We start from the raw sequence: 23,015 nt of genomic DNA, 5'->3' as shown, positions 1-23,015 counted from the left end.
GGGAAATACACCACTCATTTTTCATATGAACTACGTCTGGGACATGGAGTAACATTTTCTAATAACCTCACTCATGAGGATGTTCATGAATTGTTTTGATAAATTTGGGCACTTTTTGTGGGCGGCATGGTGGTGTAGTGGTTAGCGCTGTCACCTCACAGCAAGAAGGTCCGGGTTCGAGCCCCGTGGCCGGCGAGGGCCTTTCTGTATGGAGTTTGCATGTTCTCCCCGTGTCCGCGTGGGTTTCCTCCGGGTGCTCCGGTTTCCCCCACAGTCCAAAGACATGCAGGTTAGGTTAACTGGTGACTCTAAATTGAGCGTAGGTGTGAATGTGAGTGTGAATGGTTGTCTGTGTCTATGTGTCAGCCCTGTGATGACCTGGCGACTTGTCCAGGGTGTACCCCGCCTTTCACCCGTAGTCAGCTGGGATAGGCTCCAGCTTGCCTGCGACCCTGTACAGGATAAGCGGCTACAGATAATGGATGGGTGGGTACTTTTTGTTCGTGAATGTGTCCATATAATAAAAAGAAAAAAAAAACCCACACGTTTGCTTAGGAAGTTTATCTTCTCGTGTTGAAAAACTCGTATTTTTCATACAAAATGTAATTATCGCAGATCTGAGTGACATATTTTCTTAAATTTCACTCCGACGATGTCACTCCCAGTGTTTTCCCACTGACTAGACGTGCGTTGTGAAAATGGTGAACCGGTTCAAGTTAAAATTCTTTTGATGAACTTGCGTACATTTTTGTGGATGTGTCCATATAATAAAAAGAATATTACACGGTGGTGCAAAGATATGAAGTTTATCTTCTCGTGTTAACTTTTTCACTCGCTCGCTTACTTGGGATATATATTCAGCACTCGAAGATAAACTTCAGATCGTCATGCCACCATGTAATATCCCATATGTTCTAGATGCTATTTCATAGTTTTGATGTCTTCAATGTTGTTCTACAATGTAGAAAATAGTCAAGACGGAGAAAAACCTAGGAACGAGTAGAGGTGTCCAAACTTTTGACTGGTACTGTATTTGAGCTTTCTTTTGTGTGTACCCACAGCCAGACTGCCACTGAACAGCTGGAGGCAGTCTGATATTTACTTCCTGTTCAACTGGAGTTTGCATTGAAGTACCGGAATTTCCAGGCCCTTTTGATTAAATCACTTAAAAATTTGAACGTTTGGGCAACCCAAACTAAATCGTACGCATCAGTTCTTGTTATACATTAAAGCAGAGCTAGAATGTGAAGAAAACTATTTGTAGATGGTGCATTTGCACGACATCTCATTAAGACTTAAGTTTGAGGAAAAAATAGTTTGTTCTTGGATTCAGCTGAATTCTGTGCAGCGATGAAGGAATTTGAGCAGCATATAGCAATTTCACTTTGTGTTCGACCAACAAGGTGCCTGATAAACAAACGGCTCATACAATAGGAATAAAGGGCTATCCCAATAAACATATACTTCTCCGTGCTCTACTCTTCTGACAGTAGCCGAAAGGCTCCTAGAAGGATGTGGAGCTTCACCCGTTTCTCAGCCTCCGCTCTGGGTTAGTGGTCGGAGAAGCCAGGCATGGGGAAAGGCCGAGCGAATGCCTCCACCCGACTGCGCAGGTCACCGATCCGTGCAACAGTCTCCGGATCCTCCAGCAGGAAGCTCTTAAACTCCGTTAATTTATCTACATGCCATAAAAGAGAGACGACAAGTCAGGTGGGCGAGCACGAGAAGAAGCTACAGCACAGAATCGCCAACAATTAAAGAAGCAGTCTGTAATATTTAAAGCCCTCTGCTGTGTGCGAGCCAAAACACTACTGCAATGAAAACAATGATGGCCATTTCCCTTCCTCTCTTTTGATTACTACACAGCGGAGCACAAATCACTAGCTCAGGCACCCGGGACAAGATTACGTGTCCGGCCTATTAATTTTTATTCATAGGCTGCGTTCCAATAGTACGTCCTATGTCCTTTCATAACCACTTTTCCTTGACCTCCATGGAAAACATCATGAGAACAAGGAAAAAATGTGAATTCATCAGGACGTAGGAAAATAAAAAAGGTACCCTATGGGTACATGTGGCTACTGCTTACAAATGAAATCGTTTTCTGATCCCATGTCCATACAGAAAATATAGCATATACATGTTCCCAATTATACGCGCTTCATCTCTTGCAAGCATCACCAAGCTGCGAGCATGTAGTATTTTGGTTACCAATTTTGTTTACTGTGTTTTGTTCAAAATACAGTGCTGTGAAGTACATTTTCAAAATGGGAAGAAAACACTTGTTCATGAATTGTCTTAGAAGCATTATTTAGTACTAATGAGCACATTTTGTTTCATAAATGTAAAGACTAAAATAAAAAATACAATCAAAAAATTAAGGTGAATAGCAGAGGTTTGAGATCGGCTTCTCAATATATCTGCCAAAAGCTCAAAAACAAAACCCTTACAAGACCTTTCATTTGACCTTTCAGAAGGACCAAACAAAAGCTGTGATGATCAAAAGGTAAATTTTCTTAAAATAAACACCACTTACTTGATATCGAATCAGCTGCCTTGGCGAACCATGAGGTGAATTTCGTTTATCTTTTTATCTGCCGATACTAAAAAGTTATAACGAGGTTTTTCTTATTTCGTTTCTGGTTCTGATTAGTTCCAAAATTTATCAAGAAGTAGAACGGGTAATCGAACTTGATCAGGATAAGTGACGTTTCGCTATTGTTACACTCATTCTTCCATCACGATGACCGTGGCTTCGTCACTTGTTCTTGTGTAACTTTGATAATGCGAGATCAACTGTTCATTAGGGTGCATCAGTTGCCCCCTAAAAATGAAAAGTTCCTCCGATCATGATGCATTTTTGTTTTTATGTTCCTTTTGGTAAGAAAACACACTGGGTGAAATATTTAGACAAAATTCAAAAGTTTAATGGTGGCACCAGGAGCTCAAAGTTATGGAAAAAGCTGCTATTTTATGACTTTTATGACAAAATTTCGATCACTTTTCATGAAACATTATGGCACCTTATAGAGTATACCAAATATCTTAGATACACATTTTTAGTACATATTCTAAATATATTATCAAGCACAGTTTGAGTTTTAGCTGTTCATTGAATCATTGTTCAACTACTTTTAAACAATACAAATGTATTATGAATCACATTAATGCTTCTCAATCCCTTGCAAAGGTTCTTAACATGATCTCTGGGTCACAAGAAATCAATAAATGGAGTCCAACATTGTGATTCAAACCTGCGCGAAAACATAAAATAAGCATTTTTTGGCAAAAAATGAACCTCATGGTGCCACCATTAGACTTTTGAATATGGTCAAAAAACTTTACAGGATGTCTTTATTGGTGAAAAGGAACACCCAAACAAAAATGCATCAGATTTTATGAAAGTGAGGGCAACTGATGCGCCCTACTGTTCATATCGTGAGCTCACGATTCGCCGGTGATTGTAACGTGTATGCACAGTGCACCATTAGGGGTGTTCACACGGCAACTTTTACTCCGGTGTAGCACTGGGGCTGCCCCGGTAGAGCGTTCACACGGTACAAAGTTATAGCGGTGTAGCCCCTGAAAGCTGCTTAAACCGGTGCAAATCTAACCCTGCTCGGGAGGTGGTTTAAGAAATTTACTCCGGAGTAAATGCTAGTTTGCGGGGCAGCACCGATATAAAATGGGACGTCTGAACGCTACAGGGGTAGACTCGCTACGCGTCAGGAGAGTTGATTACATACGGGCATTGCATAATTTGCATCCTGGTATTTTGCGCTTCCAAAATGGCGAATATCAACAACAACAGAACTGCGCGTCTTCCAGTGTTGCCAGATTTGGCAGTTTTAAGTGCATTTTGGCGGATTTGAACATATTTTGGGATGGAAAACGTCAGCAATATCTGGCAACACTGGTGTCTCCATCCACGTTGTTTTCCCGGTGCTTGGTGATGCCATGACAACCGGGAAAAAGAAGTACATTTTCACGCATGTGCATATTTCATTTCCGCATTATTACTATCGGAAATGATAGTAATAATGATAGGAAATGATAGTAATAAAAGGAAATATCAAAACTTTATTACTATCAAAGGAAATGATAGTAATAATTTTTGTGCTACTATACCACGGTCGCAGAAACTGCCGTGTGACCGCAAGTGGGGCTGCACCCGTGCTAACACGCTTCTCTCTAGTAAGCAGGGTTGTGACGCGTGAACGCTGCGCAAAATTTACACCGGTGTAACATATATCGCAACAAAATACATCGGTGCAGCATCGATGCAAATATGTGCCGTGTGAACACCCTAATTGTTACACTCATTCTTAAGCCAATATCTCACTGGGCTGCGACAGCTTGCGACAAATTGCGAACGTCATTCGCGAGAGAGTTTCAAAAGTGTCTTGAAACATTCGCGGGGCTTCTCAATTTCCTCACGAGTCGCAAAGCGTTGCTCCTTCGTCGCTGAATTTTTGAACATGTTCAAAAAAATTCATGCGACAAAATTTCTCTCAAAATAGCCGCAAATGCATCGCTGGTGTCGCAAAGCCGTCACGGACCCTTCTCAAGTCAGTTTCCGTGAGACAGGAGGTGCAAGTGCATGGGTAGTATCTCACTGGGCTGCGACAGCCTGCGACTAGTTGGAAACACAATTGCGATAAAATATGCGAATATCAATTCAGTGTGATTCCAAGTGAAAATTGTCACCAATTCACATATTTTAATTGCAATTGTTGTGTCTCCAAATAGTTGCGGTCTGTCGCAGCCCAGTGAGATACTACCCTTACAATACAATGACATAGTGGCTACGTGGGTCTGCTGGATGACACTACAGTGTTCTGAAGACGGACAAGAAAAAGCGCATCTTCGCCCCGTGCCTTCTTACCATGTTGTTTCGTGCAGGCTAAATAAACCTGGACAATGTGGCAAAACTATTACTAAGGTAGGAATTGAAATAACGACTGCCGCATTGAAAATGTTGCTCACATTCAACTTCCTGTCCATTCATGTTCATCAACATGAATCCCAATTATTATATAAAATAATTCTATATTGTATAAGTATTGCTTGAGTGAATGGTGCGCTGATGGTGTGTCCCTTTAAAGGGCACATCTTGGGTAAATTCAGGAGCAAGATCAATGTAATTCTCCTATTTTATATTAAACTTTGGTCAAACATCTGTCACATTCTGCATTCTCTGCAATTCTTTTTACCTTGCGCAATACCAGAAAAATTCAGTTGAAATCAAGCCATTTGAGGTGAATTGGTCCGCCTCTGAAAAAACTTGGCATTTAGATTTCCTGGCAAACACTGATTTTCATGACGTCGCGTGCGGGACGCCTCCCTCTGAATCCTACGCCAGCGCTGGTTTGTTTATGAGAAAACGACCTGGTGGTTTTCTGCAAATTTCTTCAACGTTCTCGCGTAATTATTAAAATGGTTAACAGATGTATCGTAGGAGGGTGTAGCAACACCAATCTTGATGGGATTAGTGCTCATCGTTTCCCAAAAGACCGGACAATGAGAGAGAAATGGGAGCGCTTGGTCTACACAGGCTGTGCACTGAAACCGTGCAAAGCTCGCGCAGCCTGCTGGCGCTTCCGCAGGTGACGTCACAAATCTGGCTCCAGACTCCCTTGGGATTTTTCCAGACGCGTTTTGTTATTTTATTTTTTTCTGCTGTAGACAGATGGCCTTGTGCAAAATTACCCTTCTGGATGAGTGTGTAAAGGGACATACTTTCATATTAAAAAAAAAAAAGAAATTGGTCCAGAATATGCACTTTAAATGTTGCTTCCACAGGGAAGTGTTGGCTGGCATTATCTCCTTTCCTTTTGTAAAGGATGGTCCAGTGTACCCACTGTAAAAGGAGATAGGAAGGAAGCACCTTTCCTTAGCGCTTGGATAATTAAAACAACTCTTATCATGGCTGCCACTTGGATACTGCCGGGTCATTTCACTCGGTTAGGATGTTCCTAAGCGAAAAAGACGATTGGAACACAGCCGCAGTCTCCCTCCAGACAAGTACACTCAGCAGACTAGTGGCCATCAATCTTGCTCAGCAAATTTGCTGTTGACATTAGCAAAACAAACGTTTTATGTGGTTTGTACATTTAAAGAACAGTGATGGACACACCTCAATGCTGTAACTATAGTGTACGTTATTTGTCCTGAACCCCACCGCACTAACTAGCTTGCATGGATGACGTGCAACCCTTTCAGAATTGGGTAATGTGGAAACACTTAAAATAAAGTGCAATGTAAAGCTGTCACAACACACAGCCACCTTGTGCTTAAACATGTCAAGGAAAACATCAAGTGTGAGCTACTGCTCCCTTACGTACACCCCCTGCTCTCTCGCTTATATCAGAATGCAAGCAATCGAAGGAATAGGACACTTATTATGAATGTTGACTTCAACAAATAATTAACCCTGAAACAAGTCAATAAAGAGCAGTGTCTCTCCCCAGGGATTTCAAATAGCATCCTGGTAAACTGTCATTTCGAAATAGCATTTTACTTCTTTAAATAGCATCAAAATCCACCCTGTGTGTTTCATAAATACGTTCAGTCGGTAAACAGGAAGTCGATGTGGGACAGACCCGAAAACGGTACACACGGTACAGAACCCAAAGCTGAAGCTCAGTAACAAATATCAAACAGCTGTGATTTGTCTCATCTCATCTCATTATCTCTAGCCGCTTTATCCTGTTCTACAGGGTCGCAGGCAAGCTGGAGCCTATCCCAGCTGACTACGGGCGAAAGGCGGGGTACACCCTGGACAAGTCGCCAGGTCATCACAGGGCTGACACACAGACAACCATTCACACTCACATTCACACCTATGCTCAATTTAGAGTCACCAGTTAACCTAACCTGCATGTCTTTGGACTGTGGGGGAAACCGGAGCACCCGGAGGAAACCCACGCGGACACGGGGAGAACATGCAAACTCCGCACAGAAAGGCCCTCGCCGGGCACGGGGCTCGACCCGGACCTTCTTGCTGTGAGGCGACAGCGCTAACCACTACACCACCGTGCCGCCGCTGTGATTTGTAGTGTTACGAAAATTTTGTAAAGGCCAATTTATGCTGACAACCCAGTCCTCGCAGATAGCGTCGCAGACAGTGTCTGCATAACCCCCCCCACCTTCGCAGACGCTCTGCGCGCACCTCCCAAAAATTGTGACCACCGCAGAAGCCTCGCAGACAAGAGGGCTCTGATTGGTCCACTCTACATCCGCTGTACACGCACTTCCGCTTCCCTACTTTCCCGGTTTGGTTTGTTTTCACGACCGCCATTTTTAAAAACACGAGCGAAGACGGAGCAGCATGAAGAGCGGTTGATTGAGGAAGTACGGACATCTATACGACTCCAGTTCTAGTCATTATAAAAAAAAAAAAAGTTCTAGTCATTATAAGTAACCGGAGGATAAACACTCCACTAACCACACCCACCAACTACTCCTAGCGACTTCGCGCCCCCTTGCGTTGTGGCGGTGAATAACATCGCGCACGCCTATTACTCCCCGCTCACCGATAAATTACAACTGTCTGCGAAAAGCTATCTGCGAAAGCCTTGTCGCAAGAGCATGCAGAGGCCTTAAATCCACGCTGTGTGTTACGTAAATACATTCGGTCGGTAAACAGGAAGTTGATGTGCAACAGACCTGAAAACGGTACACACGGTACAGAACCCCAAGCTGAAGTTTGGTACCAAGTGGCTATGATTTGTGGTTGCTGAGAAAAAGGGTGTTTCGGATGGACAGAAATACGGAGATTCGGACGGATTCTAGTGCATTTTAGTACTTATTTTCACTAAAACAAGTTATAACTTTTAAGCCTTTTTCTTTCATGTACATTAATGATTAACATGTCAAAAATATCAAATTTAATTCCCCTAGTTAATGAGTAATTTTCAGGCGTGCATTTCGAAAACGCAGTGATTTTCCTGCTACACAGTTCATTACTTTGAAAAAATAGACAGTTGAAGGTAAACTCAGCAAAATCCCAAAACAGTGCTGTTAAAAAGTAAAGGTCTGTTAGAGTTTCTAAAGCTTTCAGGTTTCAATGTTGGGGACACTGAGCCTCGTTTATCAATCTTTTAGTAGAGTTGTGCGTTTGCAGACGCTAAAGTGAACTAAAAATTTCCAATTCATATTTATGCGAGTTGAAGCCAATTGTTTACATTAGTTCGTATTGTCTGTAAATTTAAACACACCAATGAATACCAAATTTCTCATGTAAATCAGGGGCGTAGGGTGTGTGTGTGTGTCACACACTGACTGGCAGCCTGAGTGCATTATGTAACAAAAAATAATTACCATCGCTAGTTTTAGGCAGCTTAGAAACCGGCTCTTCCATTACTGCTGTTTCTTCCATGTTTTCTTGATGATGTGTTCTAGAAACGGCACTAAAACTTAGCTTCCAAGCCACAAAATGCAACTTTGATGGGGGGGGGGGAATATATATAAAATAAATTGCTTACCTCTCTTCACGTCGAAAGGAGGAAAGTTTTGCTTGTTTTGACATGGCGAATTATTAACAAGAGAAAATACTCGTAATTCGCAACTAAAAAGACTGCAGCTACACTGGCAGCTTGAACATGCTTTCTAGTGCGATTGTGTTGCGCTTGCGCAGAACGGCGTCAGGCCTGCGCGCCTTAGCACGTGCACCTGAAGGCGCAGACGCCTAACGAACTCCTGCACACGCGCTGTTAACAAACACCTGTCTTTAATCAATGAACTATGTTTGGGCTATTTAAAGACCGCACCCATGCAAGGATGATGCGAAGTATTACACCACGTCTAGGAATACAAAAAATCCGAAAAATAAATTTCTCCATTCAGAAAACCGGAGATTTAAGAGTTTTGTCAAATATCCGGATTTCCGGGTCATTAGCAGAAAAAATCCCGTGGAAAATCTAAAAACCCAGAATTCCGGGAAATCCCAGAACACTTTCATCCCCAACAAATGTTCTCGCTCAGACACTTTCGTGTCTCTGTTTACGCACTGAACTATCTAACCAGCTCTCCGTTCATTATTACATTCTGTTAGCTACCACTTTTTAGCAGAGTAAAGATTTCCAGCCAACCAAAACATGAGCCTGGTCTTGCCTGGTGGATTACTGAATTTATGATGTCTACTCCAGCTACGTAAGCCTTATGGCTTCCTTTTATGTAAAAGGGATGGAGCTAATTTTCCAAACCAGAAAAGTTTATACGGAAGCCTATAATGACGAAACCAGCCAGATCCATCGTATGGCATTACAGTGACTCAGTGAAGTTTCCATGTCTTTGAAAATCACAGGTATAGAAACACTAAAGTGCCCTATAAATGGCAAGACCCACTTTATAAATGAGAAATGGTGACGATCTTGTGAACTCACTCGTCTTTTTCTTGACATCCAGAGCGATTTTGAAGCCTTCGTCCAGGAAGTCCACAACACGCTCGAAGTCTGTCTCTTTAAACTGCCGAGAGGTCAGAGCCGGGGCGCCTGGCATACAAGAGGAACAGAAGAGGACAAGCAACAACCACATGAGTGTCAGGGATGCTGGAGAGTCCAAGTTGTGTATGCAACGTGCTACGTACCCAGTCGCAGGCCTCCAGGTGTGAGTGCGCTCTTGTCCCCGGGGCAAGTGTTTTTATTGGCTGTAATGGAGGCCAGCTCCAAAACCCTTTCAGCACGTGCTCCATCCATTCCCTGTGGTCTCAAATCAACCAGCACCAAGTGATTATCAGTCCCACCTGAGAGAGAACATATTAAATAAAGATGGTCAAAATCCCTAGATCACAGATTTTCATTTATCATCATTAAAAAAGGCAAGAAATAAATCTCACATTTTCAGCAATTCCAGACATGAAATAATGTGTGTTCGTGTGTTCACCTGACACAAGAGTGTATCCTTTTTTTATCAATGCATCAGCCATGGCTTTAGCATTCTTCATCACTTGTACGATATACTCTCTAAACATTGGGGTATTGGCCTAAGGACAGGAAGGAGAGGAAAAAATAAATAAAAAAATCATATGCAAGAAGGTGGCGGCACGGTGGTGTAGCGGTTAGCGCTGTCGCCTCACAGCAAGAAGGTCCTGGGTTCGAGCCCTGGGGCCGGCGAGGGCCTTTCTGTGTGGAGTTTGCATGTTGTCCGCGTGGGTTTCCTCCGGGTGCTCCGGTTTCCCCCACAGTCCAAAGACATGCAGGTTAGGTTAACTGGTGACTCTAAATTGAGCGTAGGTGTGAATGTGAGTGTGAATGGTTGTGTGTCTATGTGTCAGCCCTGTGATGACCTGGCGACTTGTCCAGGGTGTACCCCGCCTTTCGCCCGTAGCCAGCTGGGATAGGCTCCAGCTTGCCTGCAACCCTGTAGAAGGATAAAGCGGCTAGAGATAATGAATGAATGAATGAATGAAAGAAGGTCACAAGATACGGAGATGCGTATTTAACAATTATCCACCTCAGGCTCAGTGAATATTAGTGAATAATAATAACTTTGTCTCTCTTATTATTCACCGATATTCACTGAGCCTGAGGTGGATAATTGTTTCAGTATAAATACACAGGTGATTATTTTCAAAAAATGTAAAAAAAAAAAAGGCATATTAAAACATAATTTATTCCAAACTTCAAAAGTGGCATGCAAATGTAATAAAGGCGCGTACAGACTTGTCACTTGTCTATGCTGACTCATGCAAAATACTTTGTTTTGAAACAGAAAATAAATCACAATTCCACCTTCCCTTTGAATAATCTTAGGCCAAACTTCGTAGTATCTTAAGTGCTTTTAGGGGAGGGAGAGAGGGATGGGTGGGTGGAGGAAGGGAGGGATGCTTTATTTATCCCCAAAGTGAAATTCAAATATCCAGCAGCTCATTTAAAAAAAAAAATCATTTTCCACCAGTCATAACCATAAAAAGACTAAAATATATAAACAGAACAATTAGATAACAATAAAAATAAGAAATAAAATTAAAAATAATTATCAGGAAATAGTCTGAATTTCTCAAGCAATCAGCATACGATTTTCTATAATTACCTGCGTATTTATACTCATCTCATTATCTCTAGCCGCTTTATCCTGTTCTACAGGGTCGCAGGCAAGCTGGAGCCTATCCCAGCTGACTAGGGGTGAAAGGCGGGGTACACCCTGGACAAGTCGCCAGGTCATCACAGGGCTGACACATAGACACAGACAACCATTCACACTCACATTCACACCTACGGTCAATTTAGAGTCACCAGTTAACCTAACCTGCATGTCTTTGGACTGTGGGGGAAACCGGAGCACCCGGAGGAAACCCACGCGGACACGGGGAGAACATGCAAACTCCGCACAGAAAGGCCCTCGCCGGCCACGGGGCTTGAACCTGGACCTTCTTGCTGTGAGGCGACAGCGCTAACCACTACACCACCGTGCCGCCCCGTGTTTATACTAAACTCCGATATAGATGTGCCTGATTTTTGTCCAAAAAACCAACCGTGCTCGCTCGCTCTCTCTCTGCTGCAGAAAACTCACTGCTAACAAGATACTGCAAGTTGTAGCAGTAATAATTACTGAGGACCCAAAGTACTTTTAGCCCTTGTGAATAAGGCTAATTTTCATTTTATTTTGCACATAAGCAGCTAAACAAATCAAAAGAAAACTATGTGAGGGAGAAAAAGGCAGAGGAACGCAATGAAGTGCGTTTGTATTTGTAGTGTACCTGTCGCAGAGCCACAGCAACCCCAGCGATAGCGTGATTGTGGGGACCTCCCTGGAGAGAGGGGAAGACTGAGAAGTTGACCTTGTCCTCAAGGTCATACATCACCTGAGCCCCTTTCTTACCCACAGAGCGCACGCCCTTACGGTAGAATATGAGCCCTGCTCTGTGGAGGAGGAAGGAGAAGAGTTTACGTTATAAATGGACAAACAAAGCGCTCGAGTCGCTCAAGATAATGAACTGAAATTCACCTGAACGAAAACACAATTAACACCTAATGTCTTTAGGATGTTTTTACTAATTAATTAGTTAATTAACTCAAGGAAAATAAATCTTGTTTATCTATCTTGCGTCTGAAAGATCAGTCTGACTGTCATTCCACAGGCCACCGAATAGTAGTGCTCGACACACATGCATGTGCTCTCACAGTACCTGGCTCCTCTGAGGGATTTGTGTGTGGTTGTGGTGACGAGGTCAGCGTGCTCAAATGGAGAGGGAACAGCTTTAGCAGCCACGAGGCCACTAATGTGGGCCATGTCTGCCAGCAGGTACGCATTTAACTCCATACACAGCTAGAACAAGAGAACACTGCAAATATTACCATTTCTCTTCTTACACTCCAGATTGCAAAAATTCAGTTTCAGGAACAGGATGAGGAGAAAAGGGAGAGATGCAGAGACAGACAGCAGCAGACAGAATAAAGTACGCTCCATAAAAGCGCCAGATGGAGTACCGGTGAAAAACCTGCTTGCTAAGGAAAATGATCATGTAGTTGTGTACATTGTGTAGTCGTCTACATAAACCGGGGAGGAAATGACATCACTGGATGAAGATTTAAGGGAGGGAGGGAAGGAAGAAAGGGAAGGAAAGGAGGGAGGGAAAGGAAGGAAAGGGAGAAAGGAAAGGAGAGAAAGAAGGTGGGAAAGGAGGAAAGAAAAGGAAGGAGGACAACAAATCCTCACCAAGGACTGTTCATATACTAGCTGAGTGCATATATTGGTTTACGATCAAATAATAATTACTCACGAATAGGCTGCATCCGTTGCCCTCACTTTCATAAAATCTGATGCATTTTTGTTTGGGTGTTCCTTTTCACCAATAAAGACATCCTGTAAAGTTTTTTGACCATATTCAAAAGTCTAATGGTGGCACCATGAGGTTCATTTTTTGCCAAAAAACGCTTATTTTATGTTTTCGCGTAAGGTTTGAATCACAATGTTGGACTCCATTTATTGATTTCTTGTGACCCAGAGATCATGTTAAGAACCTTCGCAAGGGATTGAGAAGCATTAATGTGATTCATAATACATTTGTATTGTTTAAAAGTAGTTGAACAATGATTCAATGAACAGCTAAAACTCAAACTGTGCTTGATAATATATTTAGAATATGTACTAAAAACGAAACCGGAAGTAAACAGACCCTGCGCCATTTTGGAAGACCAACAAACTCGTGATTAGGGGGAAATAACGGCAGCAGTATGTGAACCCACGAGAATAAAGTGGAGTGGCAAACGACTTAAACAAATCTGCGCTGTTTTATTTATGATTTATTGGCCCAACAGTAGACTTGAAAGAAACCTGTGAGAGACTTGGCAAAAAACTGTGGATATAATGGATAAGTCTGTGCATGATCTGCGGACACTTTGAGGTAAGCAAAGGCAAGAAATTCAGATTTAAAACACGCTAAATTGGCCCCAAGTTGATAATTGTATGAGGAGCAAGCCTCCCAGACTTCTACAATTTAATAATAATAATAATAATAAAGGATGGTTTGGGGCTTGCTCTCCCTCCTATTATATAAATAAAGCATACCGTATTTTCTGGACTATAGAGCGCACCTGTATATAAGCCGCATCCACTCTATTTTAAAAAAATAAAATAAAAAAAGATATACAAGCCGCACCGGGCTATAAGCCGCAGATATCTATGTTGAAAAATTAGATATTTACTGCATGTACAGAACGATTTTGTACTGTAAATGTACATGTATGTACCTGAACAGATTCTTTCCGAACAGTGCCTTTTAACACGGCAGCAACTTTGCTGATTAAAACGGAACAGAGCCAAGAGAAAATAACCGGTATTTATTTACCTTCATTTCTCCTGTGTTTGAAACCACAAGTCACTTTAATCATCTTCGCTGGATTTGAAAATAATTACCAGTTAGTAATTTGTCGTGCGTGTTCTATCTGCTAAAGATCTGCTAATTCTTCTTTGCATTGATTTTTCGTCTATCTTATTTTTGATTCTACTTCCGGTTAGAGCGCCCCTAGCGGTGGAAGAAAAATCCACAGAATAGCCGCACCTTTGTATAAGCCGCATGGTTCAAAACCTAGGAAAAAAGTAGCGGCTTATAGTCCAGAAAATACGGTAGTTGTTGTGTAGGCATATATCATAAATACATATGTATAATTTGGATAAATTAACCTAAATTATGGATACCTTAATAGTAACAAAAAGTATTAATTTTTCAACTGAAAAGATATATTATTAAAAGATATCAACAAGATTACCTTGGCCATAACTATGTGTAGGTTATTCTTAATAACAGCTGTAATATCACGAACCAAGCCACTAACAACATACTGCAATTGTAAGCCTGTAGCCCTTTGTAGGCTTTCAAGTCATCAGCAGTGTAGGCACTGGGTGTAAACAACAAATAGTTTACAATGTCTGGGTAGCAAACAGATGGCAGAATTGGTATCAGGTCCTCCTTATGTTTCTATTCTCCTTTGCCCCGAGTCTTATCATATGGGTCAAACCCATCAATCACAGCCAGTTTCTCCACATACCGTGCCCTTTCTGCAGCTGGTAATGTACTCACATAACCCGAATTATCAGCCATCGTGTCACTTTACTCTCGCTCGTACTTTGGTTTATATTGTGAGTGCATGTACTTGGTCTTCCAATATGGCGCCTAACAAAATCTCGCGGCGCGGTGACGTCATGCGGTAGCCCTCTATACTCTATAAGGTGCCATAATGTTTCATGAAAAGTGATCAAAATTTTGTCATAAAAGTCATAAAACAGCAGCTTTTTCCATAACTTTGAGCTCCTGGTGCCACCATTAAACTTTTGAATTTTGTCAAAATATTTCACCCAGTGTGTTTTCTTACCAAAAGGAACATAAAAACAAAAATGCATCATGATCGGAGGAACTTTTCATTTTTAGGGGGCAACTGATGCACCCTACTCATGAAAGTAGGAAGTGTTTCTCAAGAAGAGTTCTCTGTGGGGTAGTGATTAGTGATATCCGCAATTAGTAAAACACTAACACAGTCTAACAATATTTTAATCTTAAGTAGAGAAAATAGGAGGTTTGAACTCAAACCCATGTTTAAAAAAAAAAAAATAATAAATTAATTGTATGGCACTCTACAGGAGAGAACGCCAAGTAAGATGTCCTACATAGAATAGGTATAGCCTACTATGCACAAATCACATGAATAGGAAGCGATTTGGGATTGACCCTCACTCCCTGATTACATTTTACTTTGAGCGTAGAGAGGAAATGTAAATCTGTACAACTTAATATGCAGCTGTAAGAAACCCTTATTGTGCGTAACCAAATAAAAACCCTAAATTGTTGGACAAAATGATGGTGCCTCTTAATTATGCCAAAAAAAGAATTTTGCAATACGAAGCAAACTCTGGTAGACCACGCTAGCCTACGACTGAAGAATTTTGTGCAGGTAGAGAAGTAGATTTTAACGAGTACAATTCTGTGACGAACAATCAATCAATGGTCTACACTATTTTTACCTCTACCTGTATGTCCTGCTTGGCTCACATGGAACCTGGCAGGCTCGTAGTACTCGAGTCCAGGACTTGGACTTGAGTCCGACTCGTGCCCTAATTTTAAGGACTCGTGACTCGACTTGGACTCGTGCATTAACTGCATTCGGACTCAAATTGGAGACTAGGACTCACATTTTTTATTTAACATGCCATAATAATTTGGCATATTTCTATCTACATTAATTTTGTGCAAGAGAATGCACAGTCACCATTTCATACGTCATGTTCAGGAACAAACTAACGTTAATGGCGCTAAAGAGCCTGGAGAGAACGCCCCTAGGATTGTCCGCTTTGCTTATACAGACTTCCTGTGCAGTGGGGAGAAAAAAGGAAAAAAAAAAAGGCACTGCTGTGTGTTCCATATGTAGAAGAACTATCGAGGAGACGACGGGGACAACCTCGATCTTCAATCGTCATCTGGTAAGACTCCACCCAGAGAAGGAAGCGACACGCTATGTTCATTGCTCTACTGGTAGCGGGTCTTGCTTGCTGACTGATGAGCTAGTTAGCGTTAACCCTCACTCATGTTATTTGCCCTGTTGATAGTGGGCGGGGCTTGCTGGGCGATGAACAAGCTTTTTATCTGCAACCTATTAACTAAAATGGGGCCGTCAAGCAGTAACGTTAGTCCGACACAGCAGCAGACACGCGGCTTTCACATAAAGGCAGCAACAGCCACCGTCAAATGGTGCGGTTGGAGTCTTGTTCTTGAACTCGACTCGGACTCCATTCGAAATTTTCTTGAAGTGACTTGAACACTGGGGACTCGAACTCAAGGTTTAGTGACTCGACTACAACACTGGAACCTGGGCATGAAGTGTAACCAAATTCAGAAGGGGTACTTAGGCATGTTATATGGTGGTGGAAATAGAAGTAAAACATATGATCTGTTGTGATTTGCTGAATCGTCCGTGCAAAAACACGGAGTCTGTTATAAATCGCACTAAATGTTCATGCATTTTATTTATTTATTCCCTCCCCAAACTACAAACCAAAGAAAAGACTCATTCCTGACGTGTATGCAGTGGAACAAAAACAGGTCTGACTGCCATGCTGCATGCAGCCACACTAAGGCATGATAATTATAGAGGAAACAGGACTATTTTGCTTCTCTGTAAAGAAGGGGTAGATTAGCATAATGCTGTGTTACAGCTCCGACTAGCACGCTACTGATGCACACGTTCTTTCAGCACTGTTTGGTTCACCAGCTGTTTGCAAAACACAGCCTTCATCATATGACATGCTGCATGAGAGGAAAGAAGCCAGAACAGCTCAGTTTCTACACACCATGCACTGGTATTTCTGTCGATTCGGGAAATATTAATCGAGCTCTAATGCACTTATCAATAGCTACTTATTAACCTGTTTGGTATTCGTGTCTGCACTATGGCATTACAACATGCAAAAACTGAATTTGATCACAAAACCCCAGCATACAGTACCAGTCAAAAGTTGACACACCTACTCATTCATAGGTTTTTCTGTATTTTCAATATATCCTACACTGTAGAACAATACTGAAGACATCAAAACTATGAAATAACATCTGGAACATGCATGATGTTATGTGGTAAACAAAGTGTTAAAATAAAAAAATCCAAAAAGTTTCATATTTTAGATTCTTCACAGTAGCCCGTGTTTACCTTGATGACGCTTTGTACATTATCTTAACCAGCTTCATGAGGTCGTCACCTGGAATGCTTTTCAATTAACAGGCGTGCCTCGTCAAAAGTTAGTGAAATTTCTTGCCTTCTGAATGTGTTTGAGAGCAAACGGTAAATAATAAATAATAATGAAGACAGTAAATGGCCCTGTTCCACAACTTCGAAAATCACTCGTGAAATTAATCCTTAATTTTACTCGGCCCCATACGATTACCTACACTAACGTGGTATTCGGTTATGTTTTCGGTTTTAGTAACCTTATATCGTGACTCGTATCGGCAACTAATTGCAATTAAATATCATACTTATTGGCCTATTCGGTTTTTAGCCGTGTTGAATTTAGTTCGTTTGGTCCACGGCAGGCGTCGCTTATCCGCGCGATCTTCACGAGACTTGTGCGAGACTTTGAAATGTGAAGTGTCAGCACCGCCATTTTGAAAGCTGTTTTCCAAACGAAATATTGCACAAAAACGAGTTTAAATGATGATTACTGCCTACTTTCTTCAAACTTTCCTGATTGCTATCGAAACAAACAAAACTTCTGGCTTGATTACATCAGCATTCGAAAGAGGGCGCGCGCGTCTTTTGACAACGTTGGCAGACGTTGGTCACTTGGATTTCTGTTGTATGTTTTACTTCCGCCCAACGATGTCTCGAAAAGGTCTCAACGAATCTCGTTTACGGCCATTGCTTTGACATACGGACTGATATATTACATAACATATTTCAAACACTCATAACTTGCTATAGCAGCGACAAAATAGCGATCAAAAATGCATTCCTATATTTAATAAAATGAGAGAAATAGAATTTTGATCATTTAAAAAATTGCCTTCAGTTCTCCTTTAACCCATTTCTTCTACCACACAGATCCCCCCCCCCCCACGTGCACTAAGCAGTAAGTCTACGAAAGACGGTGTTTACTGCTATTTAATAAGCATCTTGCCCATTTTTACTGATCAAAAACACCAGTCTCATCTTCATGTTTCTCTTGTCAAAGGTCACCTACATCATCATGTAGGCAAGGGGAGAAATGAACCGAAACCAGAAACAAATCTACCCTGTATCCTTTTACCCTTCAGTGATCTTTAACTATGCACTTACTACGGTCCTCGTTGTGTTTTTTATATCCAATTATGTATAGCAATGTGGGTTACAATGTAAATTGATAAGACATTTATACAGGAAAGTTAGGAATTAACATGCAACAGGTGAGAGCCTTTAGTGAACTGGAGCTTGATGAGGTTGGATGATTTGGGGGGGGAATAGTGGTCAGTCTGGGATTCTGGGAATGGGAGCTCCCAGGCAGTGACTACAACCCCTGTTCCAAAAAAGTTGGGACAAAGTACAAATTGTAAATAAAAACGGAATGCAATGATGTGGAAGTTTCAAAATTCCATATTTTATTCAGAATAGAACATCGATGGCATATCAAATGTTTAAACTGAGAAAATGTATCATTTAAAGAGAAAAATTAGGTGATTTTAAATTTCATGACAACAACACATCTCAAAAAAGTTGGGACAAGGCCATGTTTACCACTGTGAGACATCCCCTTTTCTCTTTACAACAGTCTGTAAACGTCTGGGGACTGAGGAGACAAGTTGCTCAAGTTTAGGGATAGGAATGTTAACCCATTCTTGTCTAATGTAGGATTCTAGTTGCTCAACTGTCTTAGGTCTTTTTTGTCGTATCTTCCGTTTTATGATGCGCCAAATGTTTTCTATGGGTGAAAGATCTGGACTGCAGGCTGGCCAGTTCAGTACCCGGACCCTTCTTCTACGCAGCCATGATGCTGTAATTGATGCAGTATGTGTTTTGGCATTGTCATGTTGGAAAATGCAAGGTCTTCCCTGAAAGAGACGTCGTCTGGATGGGAACATATGTTGCTCTAGAACCTGGATATACCTTTCAGCATTGATGGTGTCTTTCCAGATGTGTAAGCTGCCCATGCCACATGCACTAATGCAACCCCATACCATCAGAGATGCAGGCTTCTGAACTGAGCGCTGATAACAACTTGGGTCGTCCTTCTCCTCTTTAGTCCGAATGACACGGAGTCCCTGATTTCCATAAAGAACTTCAAATTTTGATTCGTCTGACCACAGAACAGTTTTCCACTTTGCCACAGTCCATTTTAAATGAGCCTTGGCCCAGAGAAGACGTCTGCGCTTCTGGATCATGTTTAGATACGGCTTCTTCTTTGAACTATAGAGTTTTAGCTGGCAACGGCGGACGGCACGGTGAATTGTGTTCACAGATGTTCTCTGGAAATATTCCTGAGCCCATTTTGTGATTTCCAATACAGAAGCATGCCTGTATGTGATGCAGTGCCGTCTAAGGGCCCGAAGATCACGGGCACCCAGTATGGTTTTCCGGCCGTGACCCTTACGCACAGAGATTCTTCCAGATTCTCTGAATCTTTTGATGATATTATGCACGAGTATCGTCTTCATTTTTATCATACTGTCGCTTTCATTTTTGTACTTTTCACTTTCGCTTTCCTTTTTCCGTTTTTTTTTTTCCCGGTTTTTTCTCTTTCTTTTTTCGGAAGAACCCCGAGACCGGAAGCTTTCTTTTTTTCTCCTCCACAAGCGGAGGCCATCTGATCTGCTTTAATATCAACAGATCTTCATTTAAGGTACGTGAATCTTTTCATCATGGCACACCTTCAGCCTGTTCAGTGTGCTGAGTGCAGGATGTTTAGTCATTCTTCCTCCGTCACTAGCGATAGCTCTATTAGCTTTACTTGTGATAAGTGCAGATTAGTTAGCTCTCTGACGGAGAAGATTTCAGTGCTAGAAGCGCGTGTCCAGGCTTTAGAGCAGGTTAGTGAGCGTGAGAACAGTGTAGTTTCTGTTAGGGAAAGTCTGGACGCCCTAGGTGGAGTTAGCAATCCCCCAACTCCGGCATTAGAGCCCTTACAGCGGGGCGAATGGGTGACGGCTCGGCGGCATAAGCGTAGAGCCAAAGCTACCGCTGAGGCTCGCCCACGGGAGCACCACTCCTCTCCGCGTCACGTGTCGAACAGGTTTGCTCTCCTTAGTGATGCACCCGCTGAGAAACCTGAAAGAGCTCTGGTTATAGGGGACTCTATCATACGGCACGTGAAATTAGCTCAGCCTTTAGGGGCACCAGCAGCTTTAGTCAGGTGTATACCGGGAGCCAGGGCGCCGGACATAGCAGGTAATCTTAGGGTCCTAGGCAAGCATAGGTTCTCAAAGATAGTTATCCATGCAGGAGCTAATGATATACGCCTTCGTCAGTCTGAGGTTACTAAGAGTAACTTTGTAGAGGTGTTTAAATTAGCGAAGGCGATGTCCGATGCTGTAGTATGCTCTGGCCCCATCCCAATGCGGCGTGGCGATGTAGCTTACAGCAGGTTATGGTCGCTGAACTGCTGGCTGTCCAGGTGGTGCTCTGAAAACAGTGTGGGCTTTATAGATAATTGGGCTAATTTTGAGGGCACTGCTGGCCTGTTAGGGCGGGATGGTATCCATCCCACTCGGGAAGGTGCTGCTCTCATTTCCTGCAGCATAGGTCATAGTCTCAGAACAGGCCTAGTTAATTTCTGACAATCCAGAGCCAAGGCCAGGGAGCAGACGAACAGGCTAAACCGACTGTCTGCTAGCTGCACAGAGTCGTCACTCAGGGCCCACTACATCGAGACTGTGTCTGTTCCCCGAGCTCAACAAAAAGGTAGAAATTTTCAGAGAGTTTGTTCCAGTAACCTAATCAATATAAAATTAGATCAGACTGACTGTACAGCTGCTGCCAGCACCTTTGATCTAAAGGTGGGGCTATTAAATATTAGATCTCTTACATCTAAAGCGCTAATGGTTAATGAACTCATTACTGATCAGGAGTTTAATGTACTGTGTTTAACAGAAACATGGATTAAGCCAAATGAATATATAGCATTAAATGAAGCGAGTCCTCCTGGATACAGTTATATACACCAGCCTCGTCTAACTGGCAGAGGAGGAGGCGTCGCGGTAATTTATAACGATTATCTAGGTGTAACACACAAACCTGGTTATAAATTTAATACATTTGAAGTTCTTCATACTCATATAATGTATGTAGCCTCAAAAAATAAGTCTACGCAGTTAATTCCATTGCTTATTATTTACAGGCCCCCGGGGCCATATTCTGAGTTTCTTTCTGAATTTGCAGATTTTATCTCAGATCTGGTTATTTCCTTAGACAAAGCTTTAGTTGTCGGAGATTTTAATATTCACTTTGATAACCCACAAGACCCTTTAAAAACAGCGTTTGTGTCCATCTTAGATTCAGTCGGGATTAAGCAGAATGTCATAGGACCGACCCATAATGGTGGTCACACCCTTGATCTAATACTAACATTCAGATTAAACGTAGACAATATAGTCATACTTCCACAGTCTGAAGTTATCTCAGATCATTGTCTCATCTCATTCAAAATATGTCTGAGTAATAATATATGCACCTCACCACGCTACTGTATTAAACGTACTTTCACGTCAACTACTGCACAGAGCTTTATAAATGATCTCCCAGAGCTGTCAATTTTGATTGGGTCACTGTCAGCCCCTGCAGAACTCGATCAGGCAACTGAATGCTTAGAGTCAACATTCCGCCATACTTTAGATAATGTAGCTCCTCTAAAAAGGAAAATGGTCAGAGACAAAAAATTAGCACCCTGGTATAATGATGACACTCGCACATTAAAACAGACCACTCGAAAACTGGAACGTAAATGGCGTCAAACAAAATTGGTAGTGTTCAAATTGGCATGGAAGGAGAGCTTCCTGAAGTATAAAAAAGCTCTTAGTGCTGCGAGATCAACATATCTCTCCTCCCTAATAGAAGATAACAAAAATAATCCTAGATTCCTATTTAATACTGTAGCAAAATTAACCAGGAATAAGTCCACTATAGACACATGCACACCTGCAGTATGTAGTAGCAACGACTTCATGAATTTTTTTAATGACAAAATTGAGAATATCCGACAAAAAATTCAAACTACTAATTTAAGGTTAGACAATGAAAGTGACCTTGTAGTTAACAATATAACTGTATCAGATCATCAGTTAGAATGTTTTACTCCCCTAAAAGAAACTGAATTACTCTCATTAATCTCTACATCAAAAGCCTCAACTTGCGTACTAGATCCCTTACCGACACATCTATTCAAACAGATAATGCCTGGAGTAATTGAACCGCTTCTAAAAATAATAAATTCTTCTCTTATGATTGGCTATGTACCCAAATCCTTTAAACTAGCAGTTATCAAACCCCTGATTAAAAAACCTGACCTTGATCCCTGTCAGCTGTCCAATTATCGGCCAATATCAAACCTCCCCTTTATCTCCAAGATCCTTGAAAAAGCTGTGGCACAGCAGTTATGCTCATATTTACATAGGAATAACATCCATGAAATGTATCAGTCAGGATTTAGACCTCATCATAGCACAGAGACAGCACTGGTTAAAGTAGTAAACGACCTACTGTTGGCGTCTGATCAGGGCTGTGTCTCGCTACTTGTGTTGCTTGACCTTAGTGCAGCATTTGATACCATTGATCATTCCATTCTTCTGGATAGACTAGAAAATGTTGTGGGAGTTAAGGGAATGGCCCTCTCCTGGCTCAGGTCTTATCTAACTGATCGTTATCAGTATGTCGATATAAATGGTGATATTTCTAGACGTACCGAGGTAAAGTTTGGTGTTCCACAAGGTTCTGTCTTGGGTCCACTGCTTTTTTCTCTATATATGTTACCTCTGGGCGATATTATTCGTAAACATTGTATTAGTTTCCACTGTTATGCTGATGACACACAGTTGTATGTCTCTGCAAAACCTGATGAGA

At 41.9% G+C, this 23,015-nt stretch overlaps 1 protein-coding gene across 1 annotated transcript in view; it reads right to left on the bottom strand.

The window, feature by feature from the left end:
- Positions 1 to 324: 324 nt before the first annotated feature.
- Positions 325 to 23,015, bottom strand: part of shmt2 (serine hydroxymethyltransferase 2 (mitochondrial)) — a 132,559-nt gene continuing 109,868 nt past the window's right edge. The window contains exons 7-12 of the mRNA XM_060919404.1: positions 12,131 to 12,270; positions 11,702 to 11,864; positions 9,886 to 9,985; positions 9,590 to 9,745; positions 9,387 to 9,494; positions 325 to 1,678 (exon numbers count right to left, since the gene is read on the bottom strand). Coding sequence (XP_060775387.1) covers positions 1,551 to 1,678; positions 9,387 to 9,494; positions 9,590 to 9,745; positions 9,886 to 9,985; positions 11,702 to 11,864; positions 12,131 to 12,270 — 795 coding nt within the window. The 3' untranslated portion in view covers positions 325 to 1,550. The remainder of the gene's footprint in view (positions 1,679 to 9,386; positions 9,495 to 9,589; positions 9,746 to 9,885; positions 9,986 to 11,701; positions 11,865 to 12,130; positions 12,271 to 23,015) is intronic.

Source organism: Neoarius graeffei, chromosome 4, assembly GCF_027579695.1.
Source record: "Neoarius graeffei isolate fNeoGra1 chromosome 4, fNeoGra1.pri, whole genome shotgun sequence".
NCBI lineage: Eukaryota > Metazoa > Chordata > Actinopteri > Siluriformes > Ariidae > Neoarius > Neoarius graeffei.
The sequence above is the reverse complement of the archived record's forward strand: the minus strand, read 5'-3'. Positions and strand labels throughout refer to the sequence as shown.